Below are 19181 nucleotides of genomic sequence, written 5' to 3'. Positions count from 1 at the left end.
CATTCTCCCTTCCACCACTACGCCCGTCTGTGACGTTAAAATCATCGTTCTTGAAGCTTTGAAACCACTCACAACAAATTCTTTCACTAATAGCGTCCTTACCATACGTACTTGAGAGCTTTCGATGAGACTCAGCCGCTGTTTTCTTCCTATTGAAACAAAACAGTAACACGTCCTGCTAATGACGAGAATTAGGCTCGCAAACTGACATTTTCAATTAGGAACAACTTTATGATGGAGATACAAATCGAGTAATGTTTGAATGAGGTTATGTTGACCGAGTTCCAAGCTAACTGCCCGACGTCTGCGATTTGTTTCTTTCGACCGCCACTTACCGTTGTCGCCACCTATCGGCAAACGGCGGAAGTCAGGTTGTACACCTTTTATTTAGTTGTAGAAGTACTAAAGGTGACCTGTAATGCCAAATATCTTATGGCTGCATAGTCTGGAGATGTAAAGTTGGTCACAAAAAGGATGCGGCTTGTCGGCAACATTATCAACCTATTGTCAATGTCAGCAAAATTCACCAACAATCGTATTCTTTAACATATTATTTTATTTCATTCGGAAAGCAACCGGTTTCGTTATTTCATTTTGCCGTTTACAATCCCCATACGCTTCTATCCAAATAAACGAACTTGTCGTATAGTACCACAAATCACTGGATATTGTGAATTCCAATCGTTGTACAGTTGCTTCATACGAAGACGTGACAGCAACAGAGTTGCTTTGACTCTTCAGCATAAGCACTGAAGCGGTAATATTCCACGATGTCGCACGTCAAATTCCGTGGTTTTGCAACTGAAAGTGGCCGAGGAAAAAAAGTGTTGCATTACTTATTGAACGTCTCTCGTACTTTTGGGTTTGGCTTTGTTGTACATTGTTGATTGTAGTTTGTAGAACTTTGTACGGCACGTGTTGTCCTAAACATCAGCTGAAGAAGATACATTTCCTATTGACGTCCATCCGTCCGTTCATTTCTCGGAAGCCTACCGCATGCGATCGTAACAGGAAAGAGACGACGTAGCTTTTGAGCGCTGCGCCACCTAGGGTATTGTGGATGCAGAAGTCGCGTCGTGACGCTCGGTGCGAAAGTTGCCAAAGGGGGGCGGGGGAGCGTCTGCGGCGGCGGGCCCGAAGGCCGCCGAGCGGGCCCGGAGGGAGCCGAGCGGCGCCCGCGGCGCGCGGTCCGGCAGTCGCCGCAGCCGTGGCCGTGCACTCTGCAGCTGCAGCTGCACGCGCAAATGTCGGCCGCAGCCGCCACCTGCGACGTCTCCCAGTTCGTCAACGTCTCGCTCTCCGATGCCATCTCGCGGGCCATCAGCGCCGCCGAGGCCGAAGCCGCCGGGCCGTCTGCAGTGAGTAGCGTCCGGACTCCAGCACGACCCAAGTGTGGTCGGACATACTCCGTACTTGCTGCTACCCTGTGGTTTTGTAGCATTACGACCATGTAATTTTAGTTAGATGATATCAAACATTAACACGTGTCGTGACGACGAGACATAACGATTAGAAGCTTTATGTTATGCAGATTAGGGAAATACATTGTATGCCATTTGCGCTTGTTTGCTTTATCTTGTTTCTTTTACAAAGACGCAATAAGCTTTTAACTATGCTGGAAGTAGTGAATGATACGTATGTAGTGATAGCAATACTGTTACTAAGATAAAAAAAGTACAGTTAGGACTCGCACATTGAATGTTCCGCACAAGCTAAGTTAAGTATATAGACCGTTCATCCATTCCGAGGATCGAGGATATTAACGATTTCTGGTAGTTATAGACATTGATACTAACAAGATATTGGTCCCAGGGATTCCAAGACTTTTGAGAATGTTTTACTTTAAAATTTCAAGCCAGAAGGCAACTGACGAAAAAAAATATTTTTTTCGTGTGATATAATTACAAATTAACAATTCAGGATGTTTCCCTTTACTTGCGCTGTGAAATCTTACTTCTTGCCTAATTTCATGATTCTAAGGTTTCGCTGAGTGAGTGTTCGAGTGCCAAAATATGTGCCATAAATGGTCTATCGTTTGACTGAATATATTTAGAAGCTTAAAATGCTTATAGCGCCAAGGGACCATAGACCTTAGTATGTGACATAATTTTGAACCTGATACGCCAACATGTTCCAGAGGAAAAGGGTCTTAACAGACGGATAGACAAACAGACAGATGGATAAAAAATGACGAAAAAAATATTTTTTCGTGTCATACAACTACAAATTACCAATTATCATAGGTTTTCCTTTACTTATACTGTGAAACCCAGCATCTTGCAAAATTTTGTGATTCTAGGTCAAAGGGAAGCATCCTATAGGCTTCGACGAGTGAATTTTCGAACATCAAAATATGTGCTGTAAAAGACCGTATCTTTGGACCGAATATATTCATAAGCGTAAAATGTTTACACCGCCAAGGAACTATAGACCTTAGTATGTGACATAAATTTGAACCTGGTACGCCGACATGTTCCAGAGGGAAAGGGTCTTAACAACGGGTAGACAAAATGACAAAAGAAATATTTTTTCGTGTCATACAATTACAATTACCAATTATCAGATCTATTCCTTTACTTATACCGTGAAACCTAGCTTCTTACAAAATTTTATGATTCTAGATCAAAGAGAAAAATGCTATAGGCTTCGACGATTGAATTCTCGATTATCAGAAGTATGTGACGTAAATGACCGTATCTTTTGATTACATTAACTTAGAAGCTTAAATTTTTTGCACCGAAAAGGCATCACAGACCTTAGAACGTGACGTAAATTTGAACTTGAAGCACCAACTGAAAAAATCTCTACAGGTGGACAGGCAAAACGACAGACGAATGACAAATGACAAAAAATATTTTTCGTGTTTAATGATCACAAATTAACAATTTTTGAAAGTTTTCTTTATATATACTGTGAAACCTTGCTTCTTGTCGAATTTAATGGTTCTAGGTCAACGAAAGTACCCTACAGGTTTTGATGAGTGAGTTTTCGAGAAGCTTAAAATTTCTGCTCCCACAAGGGACCGCAGACCTTAGTATGTGACGTAAATTTGAACTTCATACGTCTATTCTTTCCTGAGGGATAGACAGACAGAAAGAGGGGCAACAAAGGGATTCTGTCTGTACAAGTTTAGGCACAGAACTCTAATTAACTGTATCGGTAGAAAAGTATTTTTTTTTTTACACATAACCGGATTTAATGCTTTTTTGCACTATCATCAGATGTAAAATGAAAATTCTTTGCCATGAATAGCGTGTTCATGTGAGCTGCAGTATCATACGCGATCGAGCCAGAGATTTTTTTTTTTTTTTTACAGATTTAACTGTGCTCCGAAGAAAGAACATCGCTTTCGGCGTTCAGCTCAATGTAACTTGGCTGCTAACATGATCCGAAAAATCTTTGTGTATGTATGTGTGTGTGTGTCTGTGTGTGTTTGTCCGCTAATGTACTGATAAATATGTTTTGTCATTAAAGCTCTTTATTGTGTGTGTAAGTTATGATATTAGCTATTTTTCCATACCTTTATAAGCTTTAGCCGCTGTATGAAACACAGTTGTGTCATTTTGACACCGATGTTGCTTTTCCAGTGAAATGTGTCGCATAAAATGCATTTTTGACCATCAGCCGCTTTTAATGTAAACCCAAATATCGGCCGGTTTTAGTCATGGACCATCTGCATGGATCAGGGTTAAAATGGTTTAAGCGCCAACTTGACATTTTTCGTTACTTAAATAATGTGTAGAGCATGCCATGAATATCAATATACGACACAGGACTTTTAGAAAAAAAATGAGTGTACTCAGAGCAATACTGAAGACAAGATCGTCCTGAGATGTTTTCTAAGCGTGTGTATAATACTTTTCATTAATACGTACGTTTCCGCTACATCTGTGCACCAACAGAAATAAAATATCTCGTGTTATGTCTACGAAACAGATTTAATTACTGATATTTTGATTTGCATGCGCCTTTCGGAATCGCAGTAATCAGAGGAACAACTTGATTGTTGTTACAGATTATTTATGACAAATAGTGGCACATTTTTCTCTTTCTTAGACTTGTATTCCACGCCAGTTTTAGTTTGATTCACACCAAAAATTTCGATCTGAAGAACCTCGAATATTGCCTTAATTCTGTGAGTAGTGACTAATTTCATGCGAACTAAATTTATAAGAGCTAATGTCGGTTGCTCCATACTGCCCTCTGCGCTTGACGTCTTCCCATGAATCTCTACTGACACTTTTCTTAAAACGAAAACGTAATATTATTCTTTGGGTTCTGCGTTTATTCACTGCAGCCCTTTGTTGACATTTCCTTTGGAACAGTACAACTAGCTAGGAACGCTACTAAGACATGTTACCACACCAAAGACTTGTAAGGACGCAAGTAGTCACTATTCTGAGAAAGGATGCGATCCCGCTGGACTATATTCGAAGAAGCAAAATTACTTCCTTATTCGCGGTTTCATTTAGCAGTGGCGTAGCTGCTGAACACAGTACCATGTTTGAAAAAAAAAAAAAAAAAGTTCAAAGGTGTGTAAATCTTAGGGGACTTAACTGCTAAGGTCATCAGTCCCTAAGCGTACACACTTCTTAACCTAAATTATCCTAAGGACAAACACACATACCCATGCCCGAGGGAGGACTCGAATCTCCGCCGGGACCAGCCGCACAGACCATGTTTGAAATAGCGTCTTAATTTTCTACTAAATTCTCACAGAACCGTCCACATGAAGCTTTCGACTGTAATACAACAACAATTTCGTCACACAGGCTTTAGTATATGTTGGTCGTCGTGCTGGATGTTACCAAAATTTCAGCACAAAACTGGTGCTAATTAATAATCACGATTGCGTTTCTGCGTGCATTACTTCACTCTTCTTATTTCTACCTTTAAGTTGTTTCAGCCGGCCGATGTGGCCGAGCGGTTCTAAGCGCTTCAGTCTGGAACCGCGCGACCGCTACGGTCGCAGGTTCGAATCCTGCCTCGGGCATGGATGTGTGTGATGTCCTTAGGTTAAGTAGTTCTAAGTTCTAGGGGACTGATGACCTCAGATGTTAAGTCCCATTGTGCTCAGAGCAATTTGAACCATTTTAAATTGTTTCAGTGTGGTCTTTAAATATTTCCGTATTAATTATAGCCCTAATCTAAAACTATCGAAATCCCACATTATTTTTGCCCACACCAATGATTCCTTTAGTAACATATATTGATATGAGACGACTGAAATCAGACCCGTTGCGTGGATGTGAGTCAAATTCAATGCATAAAACTGTAGTAACTTATCTCTTTAAGGAAGCAGGTGGCAGATTACACTTTACTTAAAATAATCTGTAAAGCTGAAAACTGAGGTAATTGGCTCAGCCGTTTTATGACACCGAATTTCACCGACTGTCTTCCTAAACGAAATGCACCCCTTTCGCTCGTTAAGAGGACTGAAATATGTCTGTGCGACTGTGCTTCATAATTTATGTCTTGCTTTCTGTTCCGGGAATTATTGTTAAAATCTCCGCTACAATTCTGGGAAGATAATAAAGCTTTAGATTGACTATCTCTCAATTGTATGGGGTGGTCCTGAAAGCTCTGTACTCTGGTACTTTTTTGATTTCAGAACTGACACAGGTATCGCGAAGACTAAACATTTTAATAACGCATATTCCATGTTGTTCTAGTATACCTCTCTTAGTGGTAGGAAGTAGGAATGAAGTGTTATAGCTTCACGGGTCATAGAAACTGAGATAATTAAAGACGAAGCGAAGTGGAATTCAGGGAATAATAGTGCTATTATTGCGAACCGTGGGAATCTTAAATGAAATGGACAGGACGAAAATTTTAAACTCCTCATTCTAATAGAAAACGGAGCATTATTCACTACGTCACATTATTCGGTTTTCAAAAGTTAGCTCGTAAAAAATATAGCAGCTTTGTAGAATGTTTTCTCAACTACTCTAAAAGAATTTATATAGTAAAATTTTGGAATTTATATAGTAGTAACAACCCTCATCCTAATGATATTGTATTGTATGTAGCTGCAAGTTTGCTGAACTTAGTAATAAAAATAAATCTATATGAAAGGTACGTATCAGATCAGATCGTACTTCAGAGACACTTTTAAAGCAGCCTTAAAAACGGATACTTCGTGTTACAAACGATTTGTTGTCGGGTGTAAGGTAAAAAACTCTGACAATAAGTCCACAAAAAGTTTTTTCCCTTGAATAGCACATGGCGTAAGAGATGAAAATCGTTATGTATTTGACTACCTACTGTGCGCTGTCACAATTATTTGCGGTATTTCTTAAGCACTGCATGCTTGGTGTAACAGCTCCTTCCTTTGTCACCATCAGTGACTTCTGCATTCTTGCGTGCCCCCTGGGGTGATGTTCGTGCCCGGCACTTGAGACATCTGCGTGGGCCTGTATACAAGTAAATCCGTAGCTCTTCATTTGAGCGCCTGTTCCTGAAGACACTTAACTCTACACGTTGTTCCATTGTCACTGTTTGGCATTTCTCATTAGACTAGCAGTTCATTTTGTGGAGTTACATTAGATTAGAATGAGGACTGTGACCAATGCTAAAAGGTGCCATACCCCACGTTTCATCTTACGTCGATCGTTGACGCTTGTTAGTGGATGATGGCTCAGTCTGAAAATGTTCGAGTTGGCCCCTATCACTCACTGTGGCTCCACTGCATAGTTGCGGCTTACTGCTATACATCATATTCTTGAGTAACCACTGATTGCTTACACCTCGTCTATGCCTTATTCTTTTCTGATAACCTGTCCTCTTGCGTGTCCAAAGCAAATCGTATGATACACTCAATACGTTGAAAATTCTCCACTGTCTGGCATTTTTTTTTTAATTCATAGGTGTAATAACACAGTACTAAAGATACTTATTTCTACATATAGCTTAACAATGAGTATAAAAAATTTCTAATTGATTAGAAAGAAAATGAAATTAAGGAAAACAAATAAAACAAAAACAATAAAAACAATAATTAATATGTTAAGTTACTTTCGAAGTGTCAGTCTATGTGGACTTATTTTGACACCATTCACCTCGGTATATCTCGAAATTTATAAGCATCTAGTGCGAAAATCTTCTACGCTTACAGCCATATGCGCATTTTCTATATATGTTATCCCTAAACAATTTTATTTGTGTTCTTTTAATATGAAATTCTCTCATATCAGTGAGTGACTTCGTAAGCTTCGTGACACACAGTTCCGTTCAGATTTCATACATCATTTATTTGATATTTCTTATCTAATTTGTATTTAATATTGAAATTATAGATGTTTGTCTGCTTATTGTGCGCTTCGGCATACCCTCGAGTCTTCCAGTTTCTGTGCAGACGTATATACTGCACCTTCGCTAGTCGAATACGTATTTACATCAAACTACATTATAATTACAAATGCTATTGTTGTTGAAGTGATTTGTACCGCACGTGCACCACTTCACGTGTCTCACAGCATTTATGCGTTACTTGATAGTTTTCATTCATCCAGGAAATCATGATCAATGCCGTTTGCGTGTTACAAACGGCATTTATCCTCTCATTATCGGCGCTGACATCTGTTCACTCATGCTACATCGCTGGCTCCTACAATATCATACACACCCGTCACCACTGTTAACGTGTACCACACCAGTGCCTCTATCACATTTGTTAATAATTGTCTAGTTTTTTAAAGGTTCAGTAAGTAAAGGTCTCAATATTCATAATTAATAACTATGTTTCGCCCTGAGGATTTTCATGTTTCATGGATTCCAATATAAATAAATAATATGCCAATGCCTCCCTTAAGTAATCAGTGTATTGCTCCAGTATTCCTGATTTGTAGTCGTATTGTGTACAGCTGATAGGATGCTACACACTAGAGACTCCACTTTAAACCGGTGTGACACGGAGTGAGTTTCGACTTTAACTTGGCTCGAGGACGCACATCACTATTGGGCAGCATCGACGGCTAACATGTCTCCCGAACCCAATGCACAATGTAAGGTCTGCGCTTAGCTGTTTGGTAGTAAAATGTCTGCCTGCAGTGCAGAAGATATGAGCGTTGTTAGACATGTTGCTGCTGAGCAGTGTACTGGAAGAGGCTAATAAGCGAAGAAAGAAGATTAGAGCCTATTCAGCAAGGTGGATAAAGAGGAAATTGCAAGGGACGTGCTCTTAGTAATTCATGGGCAACTCAGCTTAGGGTCTGATGAAACATATTTTTTGAATTTAAAGCGCCGTGTTAACGTGTATGGTACATATTTTGTTACGATTTAACGTCCCAAGTCCCTCAACTATCATAAGACGTTGTTTCAGTAGGTGAAGATGTATTTGTTGTCATCAGTGGAAAGACTGGATAACAGATAAGTACATCTTTTCCGTATATGTATCAGTTAAAGCAGTAACGGAGCCATCTGGAGTAATTATTGAGTACCAGGAGGTTAAGTTCCAACAAAGCGTCTTTCTGGCATGACCGCATTTCCAGATTATGACATCAGACGCCGACACGACTCCCAGAAGTCCAACGCAGACAAGATTCAAAGAATATTACAAGGAAAATAGCACCGGAGCTCTCCGTCTCGCTCGCTCTTTCTTCCCTCGCGTTTATCCCGTGGTATGGGATCATCTGTTTTCATGATCTGGCAGTTTTATTTTATTTCATCTTTGCGCCCATCACAGTCGTCAACCGAAAGGAGGAAACTCATGTTCGCCATCTGTGTGTGAACAGTGTAAACCTTGTTCTGTGCGGTATCGTATTTCAACCGTTTGGTTGAGGCGGAAATTGAGGAATGGCCATGGTTTGCGTGACTTATATGGAAACCTGTACGAAAAAAACCTTAAGGTGGCCGGGGAACCAGACAAAAAGGTCGTTAATTCAGAAATGTGTGTGAAATCTTATGGGATTTAACTGCTGAGGTCATCAGTCCCTAAGCTTACACACTACTTAACCTAAATTATCCTAAGGACAAACACACACACCCAGCCGCACAGTCCATGACTGCAGCGCCTTAGACCGTCGTTAATCGTCACGTGGGTTTCATCCGTATCTTGCTCACCGCCCAGTCTAGCAAACTAGCGCGCTACGCGTTAAGCTACTAGAGCAGGACGCAAAAACACCAAAAAATTTCACCAACCATCGATCACCTTATCATCCGTGCTGCTCTAATTCTCACGAAGTAGAATTTTCGCGCTCCAAAATGGATGCGTATCACTTCCAGAACTGCCCCATCAAAGATCATAAAAACCAACTGATCAACCGTGACATCAAATCCCGTCACTAACTCCACGAATCTGCTGTGAGCTCAAAAATGCAACACCTATGGTCACTCCCATCGAACCTTTTTCGCTAAGCGTAAAGTTAAATCCCCTGCCATCAAACCCGTACTTACTGCACTACACGTCACATTGACATGCTACCTCATTCATCCAGCTAATTCTCCCTGCACCTTTCACCCACTGCCGAAGGCATCATCAGCTTTGTCACCACAGTGCTCCAGAAAATCCCCCTGTTTGAACGTCCGCACATAACTATTATAAATCCAGCCGACTGCTCGGTCGATTCTTCATCTGAGCGCCACTGCTACATTTCCCAGTCTGCCTAGGTAGCTACGGGCTCAGCGTGGCAGGTCGTTAACCAAAGGGGCCCGGTTTCGATTCCTGGCTGGGTTGGATGTTTCCTCCGGATGGAGACTGGGTGTTGTGTTGTCCTTATTTTCGTATCGTCAAAACTGACATGAAAATCGCCTGCATCACGTCACATGACAAGTGTAAGCGTATGTAACGTTGTACCAGGGAACCGCTTGAGAGTAATGAATAATCTGAATTGTCGAAGCACACTGTCTTATCGTCTTTCCACTACTCAGATGACTGTATGGGTACGTCCTGAAAGCCAGTTAATAATAAAATGGAAATTGTTTAAGGGTTATATATATCTGAAACAATTCTCATTCCGTCTTCGCCATGCTACATATCGTCCTATTTGCACTCAAATCTACATGCATGTTCCAGGAGGTACGGTATAGTGCATAGCGGAGAGTGTATCATTCCAATATTACAGGCTTTCTTTCCTATGACATCTGCTTATGCCTCTGGACGCGCCTAATTTCTCTCATCTTCTTCTCATTATTGCTTCGCGGTGTACACGACAAATTTAAGACCTTTAGTGGGTAGCTTTTCAATTACACTTTTATTTTCCATGGGCCGTGCACGGAGCAGCGGACAAGGCGACTCGCGGCCAACGAGGTATAAGGGCCCTGCAACGAACTTGGGACACCACACTAGTAGGCTTGTCCGCCACACTTCGGGAACGCTCGGTTCCGTGTAGGACATCAGTACGTAAAGGATAAGGTACCGACTAAAGGTCTTAACTTCGTCGTATGCCATCGGGAACTTGCATGCATTTAAACACACAGTCAAGAATTATTAAACTCGTCTGAAACAGTTACTCCCTCCATGCCGGAGACAGCTGCTGGCACTCGTAAGACCTACAGTGTCACGTGTTGTGACGCGCGCACAATGGCCTGTCCTTCTCGTGGGCCTCTAGCCGATTAGTGTGACATCACAAGTTCGTTGCGGGGCCAGTATTTCGCGTGGGCTCCGCCACGTATGGACATACGTTCACTCCACATTCGGTGCACGCAAGCGCTGGATCCTAAGGCTTGCTGAGCTGCGGGCTGCCTTGTATATCAAAAGTGTTACAAACGTAAGGTAATTGGCCATGCGGTCTAGCGTACGGCTTTCCGGGCGGGAAGGAGCACCTGGTCCCCGGCACGAATCCGCCCGGGGAATTGTGTCGAGGTCCGGTGAACTGGCCAGTCTGTGGATGGTTTTTAGGCGGTTTTCCACCTGCCTCGGCGAATACGGGCTGGTTCCCCTTATTCCGCCTCAGTTACACTGTGTAGGCGATTGCTGCGCAAAACAGTTCTCCACGCACTCGTACACCACCATTACTCTACCACGCAAACATAGGGGCTACACTCGTCTGGTGTGAGACGTTCCCTGGGTGGTCCACCGGGGGCCGAACTGCACAATAACCCTGGGTTCGGTGTGGGGCGGCGGAGGGTTGAAGTGGACTGCGGTAGTCGTCGTGGGGCTGAGGACCACTGCGGCTGCGGAGGGGACAGAGCCTCTCCGTCGTTTTTAGGTACCCGGTTAACAAACAATACATTACAACGTAAGGTAGGTTACACTCGCAGGGTATCTTGTAGACACGACGTGTTCTAAGACAGCACTCTGATCGAGTGAAAAATTATTAGTAAAACCATAATTTAAATATGGGGTATTGTTTATGTCGTCGGAAGGGCGCCCATATCAGGTACGCTACTGGCCATTAAAATTGCTACACCACGAAGATGACGTGCTACAGACGCGAAATTTAACCGACAGGAAGAAGATGCTGTGATATACAAATGATTAGCTTTTCAGAGGATTCACACAAGGTTGGCGCCGGTGGCGACACCTACAACGTGCTGACATGAGGAAAGTTTCCAACCGATTTCTCATACACAAACAGCAGCTGAACGGCGTTGTCTGGTGAAACACTGTTGTGATGCCTCGTGTAAGGAGAAGAAATGCGTACCATCACGTTTCCGACTTTGAAAAAGGTCGGATTGTGGCCTACCGCGATTGCGGTTTAACAGATTGCGACATTGCTGCTCGCGTTGGTCGAGATCCAATGACTGTTAGCAGAATATGAAATCGGTGGGTTCAGGAGGGTAATACGGAACGCCGCGCTGGATCCCAACGGCCTCGTATCACTAGCAGTCGAGATGACAGGCACCTTATCCGCATGGCTGTAACGGATCGTGTAGCCACGTCTCGGTCCCTGAGTCAACAGATGGGGACGTTTGCAAAACAACAACCATCTGCACGAACAGTTCGACAACGTTTGCAGCAGCATGGAGTATCATCTCGGAGATCATGGCTACGGTAAACCTTGACGCTGCACCACAGACATGAGCGCCTGCGATGGTGTATTCAACGACGAACCTGGGTGTACGAATGGCAAAACGTCGTTTTTTCGGTTGAATTTAGGTTCTGTTTACAGCATCTTGGCGGTCGCATCCGTGTTTGGCGACATCGCGGTGAACGCACATTGTAAGCGTGTATTCGTCATCGCCATACTGGCGTATCACCCGGCGTGATGGTATGGGGTGCCATTGGTTACGCGTCTCTTGTTCGCACTGACGGCACTTTGAACAGTGGACGTTACATTTCAGATATGTTACGACCCGTGGCTCTACCCTTCATTCGATCCCTGCGAAACCCTACATTTCAGCAGGATAATGCACGACCACATGTTGCAGGTCCTGTACGGGCCTTTCTGGATACAGAAAATGTTCGACTGGTGCCATGACCAGCACACTTTCCAGATCTCTCACCAGTTGAAAACGTCTGGTCAATGGTGGCCGAGCAACTGGCTCGTCACAATACGCCAGTCACTACTCTGTATGAACTGTGGTATCGTGTTGAAGCTGCATGGGCAGCTGTACCTGTACACGCCATCCAAGCTCTGTTTGAGTCAATGCCCAGGCGTATCAAGGCCGTTATTACGGCCAGAGGTGGTTGTTCTGGGTACTGATTTCCCAGGATCTATGCCCCCAAATTGCGTGAAAATGTAATCACTTGTCAGTTCTAGTATAATATATTTGTCCAATGAATACCCGTTTATCATCTGCATTTCTTCTCGGTGTAGCAATTTTAATGACGAGTCGTGTAGTTAAGATACCCACATGAAAGTTGTCTTTCGAAAAGTTGCCAAACTCACTGCAGGCAAACAGCCTCGCAGTCTGTGGCGGCTGCCTGGGAACCGCCGTGCGAGCCACGCGGTAATCTCGCAGCGAATCTCAGTCCGTATGAGGCGGGCTCTGCTCTGTAGAGCGGTAGCGACTGGCGCCCGCCGCGGCCCGCGCGCCTGGTCCGGTTGGCCGAGTAGCGCCGGCGCTGGCCAGTGCGACATTGTACGGCGGCTGCGCGTGACGCCGGCTGATTGAGCTGCAGGCCGCGCCGGCGGCGGCCGTGAGCCGCGATCCGCCGAGTCACCGCGCTCAATGCGCGCCGCGGCCGCTGACACGCTGCATATCGTCGCGTCAGCCGCCGTAATAAGCGCCGCGCCGCGGGGGGTCGCTGCACCGCTAATCCCTACCGGCTACTCGCGCTACTGCCGGCGCACGTATTACAATGGAGCCTACACAGCCCGAAGTAGCTGCCTTTACATCCGTGCAACCTCTAAAATATTCTATCACGAAAGGAGAGTAGGAGAGAAAACACTTGACCTACTTCACCTTTTCGACCAACCTCTACCAGAGAAAAAAACCATCCCTCCCTCTTGCTCTCCCTAAATATAAAATAAAACCATAAAACCTTTCGTCTCCTGTCCCTACTCCACTGTTATGCGCTTCCAATCAATTACATCCGTGTAACTGTGGCGAGCAGAAACTTCTTAGGCACTCTAAGGGAAAAAAAGCCCGCCCGCTTAGTCGAGGTGTCTAACGCACGGCTTTCCGGAGCGGGAAGGAGCGCCTGGTCCCCGGCACGAATCCGCCCGGCGGACTTGTGTCAAGGTCTGGTGAGCTCGCCAGTCTGTGGATGGTTTTCAGGCGGTTTTCCATCTGCCTCGGCGAATGCGGGCTGGTTCCCCTTATTCCGCCTCAGCTATACTATGTTGGCGATTGCTGCGCCAATAACTTCTCCACGTACGCGTACTCCACCATTACTCTATCACGCAAACATACGGGTTACACTCGTCTGGTGTAAGGCGTTCCCTGGGGGGTCCACCAGAGACCGAACCGCATCATAACCCTGGGTTCGGTGTGGGGCGGCGGAGGGGTGAAGTGGACTGCCGCAGTCGTCATGGGGTTGAGGACCACTGCGGCTGCGGCGAGGACGGAGCCTCTCCGTCGTTTCTAGGTTCCCGGTTAACATACAACATACATATAACATACAACAACGGAAAAAAAAGAAAAAAAAAGACTCCCTTGGATACATCTTGAAACACCAGAGCTTACGCCAGCAACGGATTGAAGGCATGGTGAAACGAAGGAGATAGAGAAGAAGCGGAAGATACCACCTAAAAACAGTGTCAACAACAAATCGATAAACACACGATTACTGAAGAGGGAAGCACAAACCAGCATTGAGTGATGAGGTGCCATGCCTGGTCCTGCCACAGAACAGAACAAGTGGAGATGATGATAACTGCATACTTTTTGACCGGCCATTCATCCTACGTGACAATCAACAATACCCACTTCCGAATTTTCCATTAAACTGCAGGTATGCTCGAAGGATCCGTATTATCAACGCCCCTTTATCTGCGACTAGCTGAGAAACCCGATGTTGCCCAGGAACTTATTTATTTCAGTCTCCTATTAATCCATCTCTTCCTTCCTTCTCTCTCTGTCCATCTCCTCCTTCAACCTCTCTCTTTGATGACCTCCACCTCCCCTCTCTCTCTGTACATCTCCTCTTACCTGTACTTCTGTCCACCCCCTCCTACCCGCCTCCCCCACACACTCCCGGTCCACCTCCTCCTCCCCGTCGCACTATCCATCTTCTTCTCACCCCTCTCCCTCCCTCCCTCCCTCCCTCTCTCTCTCTCTCCCTCTCTCTCTCTCTCTCTCTTTACCCACGCAGCACACCCATCGCGTTGGGCAGCCTACATATCAGAGGTTACCAACGCTTTCCACCCGCACTCTATATGGGAGCTAGGTGGTTCTCTCCTCTAAAGTGCTTCTTCCTAGACAATCAGCACGCGTACAAAATTTAGTTGAAATCCATCCGGTTGTTTAGGATATGTGGAACACACACACACACACACACACACACACACACACACACACACACACACATACATTTTACGTGTCTATATGAAAAGGAGGAGCAGTTTAACGTCCAATTGAATACGAGATCATTAGAGATGGAGCATACGCTCGGATTAGGGACAGGTGGGGAAGGAAATCGGCCGTGTCCTTTCCAATGAACCATCCCGCCATTTGCCCGAAGCGATTTAGGGGAATCACGCAAAACGTAAATTTGGATTGCCGTGCGTGGGTTTGAACCGTCGTCCTCCCGAATGCGAGTCCAGTGTGCTAACCACTGCACCACCTCGCTGCTGAGTTGTATATGATATATTATCAAACATTGAAAATGTACTTGTTAGACAAACGCTTGAAATTACTTAACAAACACAAGGAGTATTCTGCATGACTACAATCAGGACACCCATGCGAAACTTCTGCACTTTCATAGTTTTAAATGGTAACAGTAACTGGAATAAGTGTAGTCGTTGGGACAAGGGTAGTTGTGGGAATGCCGCCTTTCTCTCTGAGTAGGTGTTGGAGGTGCAGCCATCCTTTAGGAAGGGCGCTTCTCACTGCCACGATTCTATTATTTTTCTTCCTTTGCATCGTAAGCTTGTCAACTATTATCACAGTAGTATTTAGACCAGCCTGTTTTTGACAAACTGTTGATAATTAATGAGCAAATACAAACACAAAATAAAAGAAGTAAATAAAATTAAATTTCTAAAAAAATGTTCACATGTGTGAATTCCCATGCGACCGAACTGCAGAGGTCATCGGTCCTTACACTGACACACTGCTTAAACTTACTTATAGTAAGAACAACATACACACCAATGCCCGAAGGAGGACTCCAACCTCCGGCGGGAGGCGTTGCGATATCCGTGACATGGTGCCTCAAATTGTGCGGCCACTACACGCGCCTGTAAATTTCTACTCAGGGAAATATTTGACTGCCATCAGTTGTTTGTAATTTCTAACTTTATGACCCTAATATTTACATTTACATGTTGTTGAAGAGGGGTTTAATGAGAAATGAGAATACAAAATACGAAGAAGTAAATAAATGCGAAATTTGTAGGTTAAAACTTGGTGTTCGCATCTTACCTGGTGTATCACAATGGCCTCAATACCTTCTAACTGTATTTTAAGATTTTGGTTGCACTGTGTACTTTAAGTAAGACATTAGGTCGTAGTAGCAAGAGGTAAATCACAATTCAAGGCAACAATGACAAACATGTTTGCTATTTCGGAAAGCATATTCGTAATTGTACGACGGGCAGGATATAAAATGAACATCAACAAAAGCAAAACGATGATAATGGAATGTAGTTGAATTAAGTCGGCTGATGCTGAGGGGATTAGATACATTAGGAAATGAGACACTTAAAGTAGTGAAGGAGTTTTTCTACTTGGGGAGCAAAATAACTGATGATGGTCGAAGTACAGGGGATATAAAATGTAGACTGGCAATGGCAAGCGAAGCATTTCTGAAGATGAGAAATTTGTTAACATCGAGTATAGATTTAAGTGTCAGGAAGTCGTTTCTGAAAGTATTTGTATGGAGTGTAGCCATGTATGGAAGTGAAACATGGACGATAAATGTCTTGGACAAAAAGAGAATAGAAGCTTTCGAAATGTAGTGCTACAGAAGAATGCTGAAGATTAGATGGGTAGATCACATAACTAATGAGGAGGTATTGAATAGAATTGGAGAGAAGAGAAATTTGTGGCGCAACTTGACTAGTAGAAGGGATCGGTTGGTTGGGCATACTCTGAGGCATGAAGGGATGACCAATTTAGTACTGGAGGGCAGCGTGGAGGGTAAAAATCGTAGAGGGAGACCAAGAGATGAATACACTAAGCAGATTCAGAAAGATTTAGGTTGCAGTAGGTACTGGGAGATGAAGAAGCTTGCACAGGATAGAGTGACATGGAGAGCTGCATCAAACCAGTCTCAGGACTTAAGACCACAACAACAAAACGACGGGCAGGGATAATGGACTGCTGCAATGTCATGGTTATTATGTGTGACAATGCTTTATGCAAGTTATCGAGTTAATAAGTACTTTAAAGCAAATATAATGGTCTTTGTAGTGGCCCATCGGGACCATCCGACCGCTGTATCATCCTCAGTTGAGGATGCGGATAGAAGGGGCATGTGGTCAGCACACCGCTCTCCCGGTCGCTATGATGGTTTTCTTTGACCGGAGCCGCTACTATTCGGTCGAGTAGCTCCTCAATTGGCATCACGAGGCTGAGTGCACCCCGAAAAATGGCAACACTGCATGGCCGTCCGGATGGTCACCCACCCAAATACCGGCCACGCCACGCAGCGCTTAACTTCGGTGATCAGACGGGAACTGGTGTATCCACTGCGGCAAGGCCGTGGCCCACAATATGGAAAGGGAGTCTCTTATTCCTAATCTACGAGTTAGTTTCGTGAAACGTTGATCTGAAGCTGGGCATGCTTGATACCCCATCCTCTAAGATAATTAGAAGCACTTTTACGTTAAAATCTTTCACAAGTACTAAGTTTTAGTGCAAAATCAGTATGCAATGTCAGAAGCCGGTTAAAATACCTCTCTAACGATACCTCATTCATTCCTCCAGGATTAAAATCTGTTGAGAAAAAGAGATGTTTACTTGAGGAATGCAGTAATATATATAATATACAAAGAAACTTTGATAAAACACTTCAAGGATTATGGGTAGAATACAATGATAAAATTGAACTAACGAAAATAGATCGCTGTCCAGGGCATTTCCGAACGTCTTCGGCCTGGAATCTCAGTGATTGGAGTAGAATTGTCTTGACTGATGAGTCCCGCACCGAACTGAGTTCCCATGACCAACTTACAAGTGTCTGGAGACGTCCCGAACAGCGGTGGGATCCCAGCCTGAGTATCGCCCGCCATACGGTCGGACAACCAGGACTGATGGTGTGACGTGCCATTTTTTTCACAGCGGAACTCCTTTGGTTGTCATCTGCGGCACCCTTGCAAACACAGCGCAACTTTGAAGATATTCTACGCCCCGTTTTGTTGCTTTTCGTGGTAAGTTATCCTGGGCTTACATTTCAGCAAGACAATGCCCGTCCGCACACGGCGAGATTTTCTGCATCTTGCCTTCGTGCCTTCCGAACCCTACCTTTACTAACAAGGTAGCCGGATCAAACCCCAACCGAGACCGTTTGAAGAAACGTGGGCAGGCCCTCGAACCAGTACGGGCTTTTGACGATCTAACTCACAAACTGGGCAGATTTAGCGCCATATCCTTCAGGAGGTCATCTAACAACTCTATCAATCAGTACCAAGCTGAATAACTACTTGTGGAAGGGCAGAGGTCGACCAAAGCGATACTGACTTGCCCAATTTGTGAAATTCTTTCACCAGAATGAACTATCCAATTTCTGTGAAAATGCAATTCAACTAGTCTAAGACCACACACGTTCTAAGTTGTGCAGATGGTGCAAAACTTTTTTCAGATAGTTTGGATGCACTTTGTTTAGAACACCGATCGTCAGTCGCCTTTGTGTGCTGCAAAGTGAGCTGTGTGCACTGGCTGGGAACGTGTTTGGTGGCGCGTTGACCCCTGGCAGCGTGGCGACTCGTGTCTCTACATAACATGACTTACGATTACCGCTCGTATGCCTCGTTAGCCGTCTAAACACCTGCCCCGCTCAACTAAACTGGCAGGGAGTGGCAGTTCCAGTAGCACGAGCTGAAATAATCTACTGGTAACATGCGGGTGTCTGACGAACTCGTCTGTGTTGCTAGGAGGAGAGAAGAATTGGAATCACACACTTTTCGGCAATTGTACTTTTTGATATTTCAGGAAAACTGCGAAGAAAGAGACCAGTTTCCGTAAATGTGTTCACCTACGACTGCATACGCGTTGAAGAGATGAGGATACATCTACTACATCAACACTCCGAAAGCCATTTTACGATGTGAGGGGGCGGTTACTTTGTCTACCTCTGTCACTTTTCACCTCTCCCGCTCCAATAGGGTATATCGTGCTTCAAGAACGAATGCTGATAAGCCTCCGTGTGAGGTCGCCGCGCGACCGCTACGGTCGCAGGTTCGAATCCTGCCTCGGGCATGGATGTGTGTGATGTCCTTAAGTTAGTTAGGTTTAAGTAGTTCTAAGTTCTAGGGGACTGATGACCTCAGAAGTTAAGTCCCATAGTGCTCAGAGCCATTTGAACAATTTGAAGATAGAAATTTATGCTCACTACAAAAATAAACCCTCGTCCATACTCTGCGAGTAATCAGACCTCAGGGGAAAATATTTCTATGATTCTTTTGAATACTCACTACAGAATGTTCCTGTTCTTCTTTCCTCATTTATTCTTCATTTTAATTTTTATGGGT

At 44.2% G+C, this 19181-nt stretch overlaps 1 protein-coding gene across 1 annotated transcript in view; it reads left to right on the top strand.

The window, feature by feature from the left end:
• The first annotated feature begins 474 nt into the window (after window positions 1-474).
• LOC124788631 overlaps window positions 475-19181 on the top strand; it is a 234130-nt gene continuing 215423 nt past the window's right edge. The window contains exons 1-2 of the mRNA XM_047255902.1: window positions 475-512; window positions 1067-1358. Of these exons, the coding sequence (XP_047111858.1) occupies window positions 475-512; window positions 1067-1358 (330 nt within the window). The remainder of the gene's footprint in view (window positions 513-1066; window positions 1359-19181) is intronic.

Source organism: Schistocerca piceifrons, chromosome 3 (assembly GCF_021461385.2).
Source record: "Schistocerca piceifrons isolate TAMUIC-IGC-003096 chromosome 3, iqSchPice1.1, whole genome shotgun sequence".
Classification (NCBI taxonomy): domain Eukaryota; kingdom Metazoa; phylum Arthropoda; class Insecta; order Orthoptera; family Acrididae; genus Schistocerca; species Schistocerca piceifrons.
This window is presented reverse-complemented; position numbering and strand designations above follow the sequence as displayed.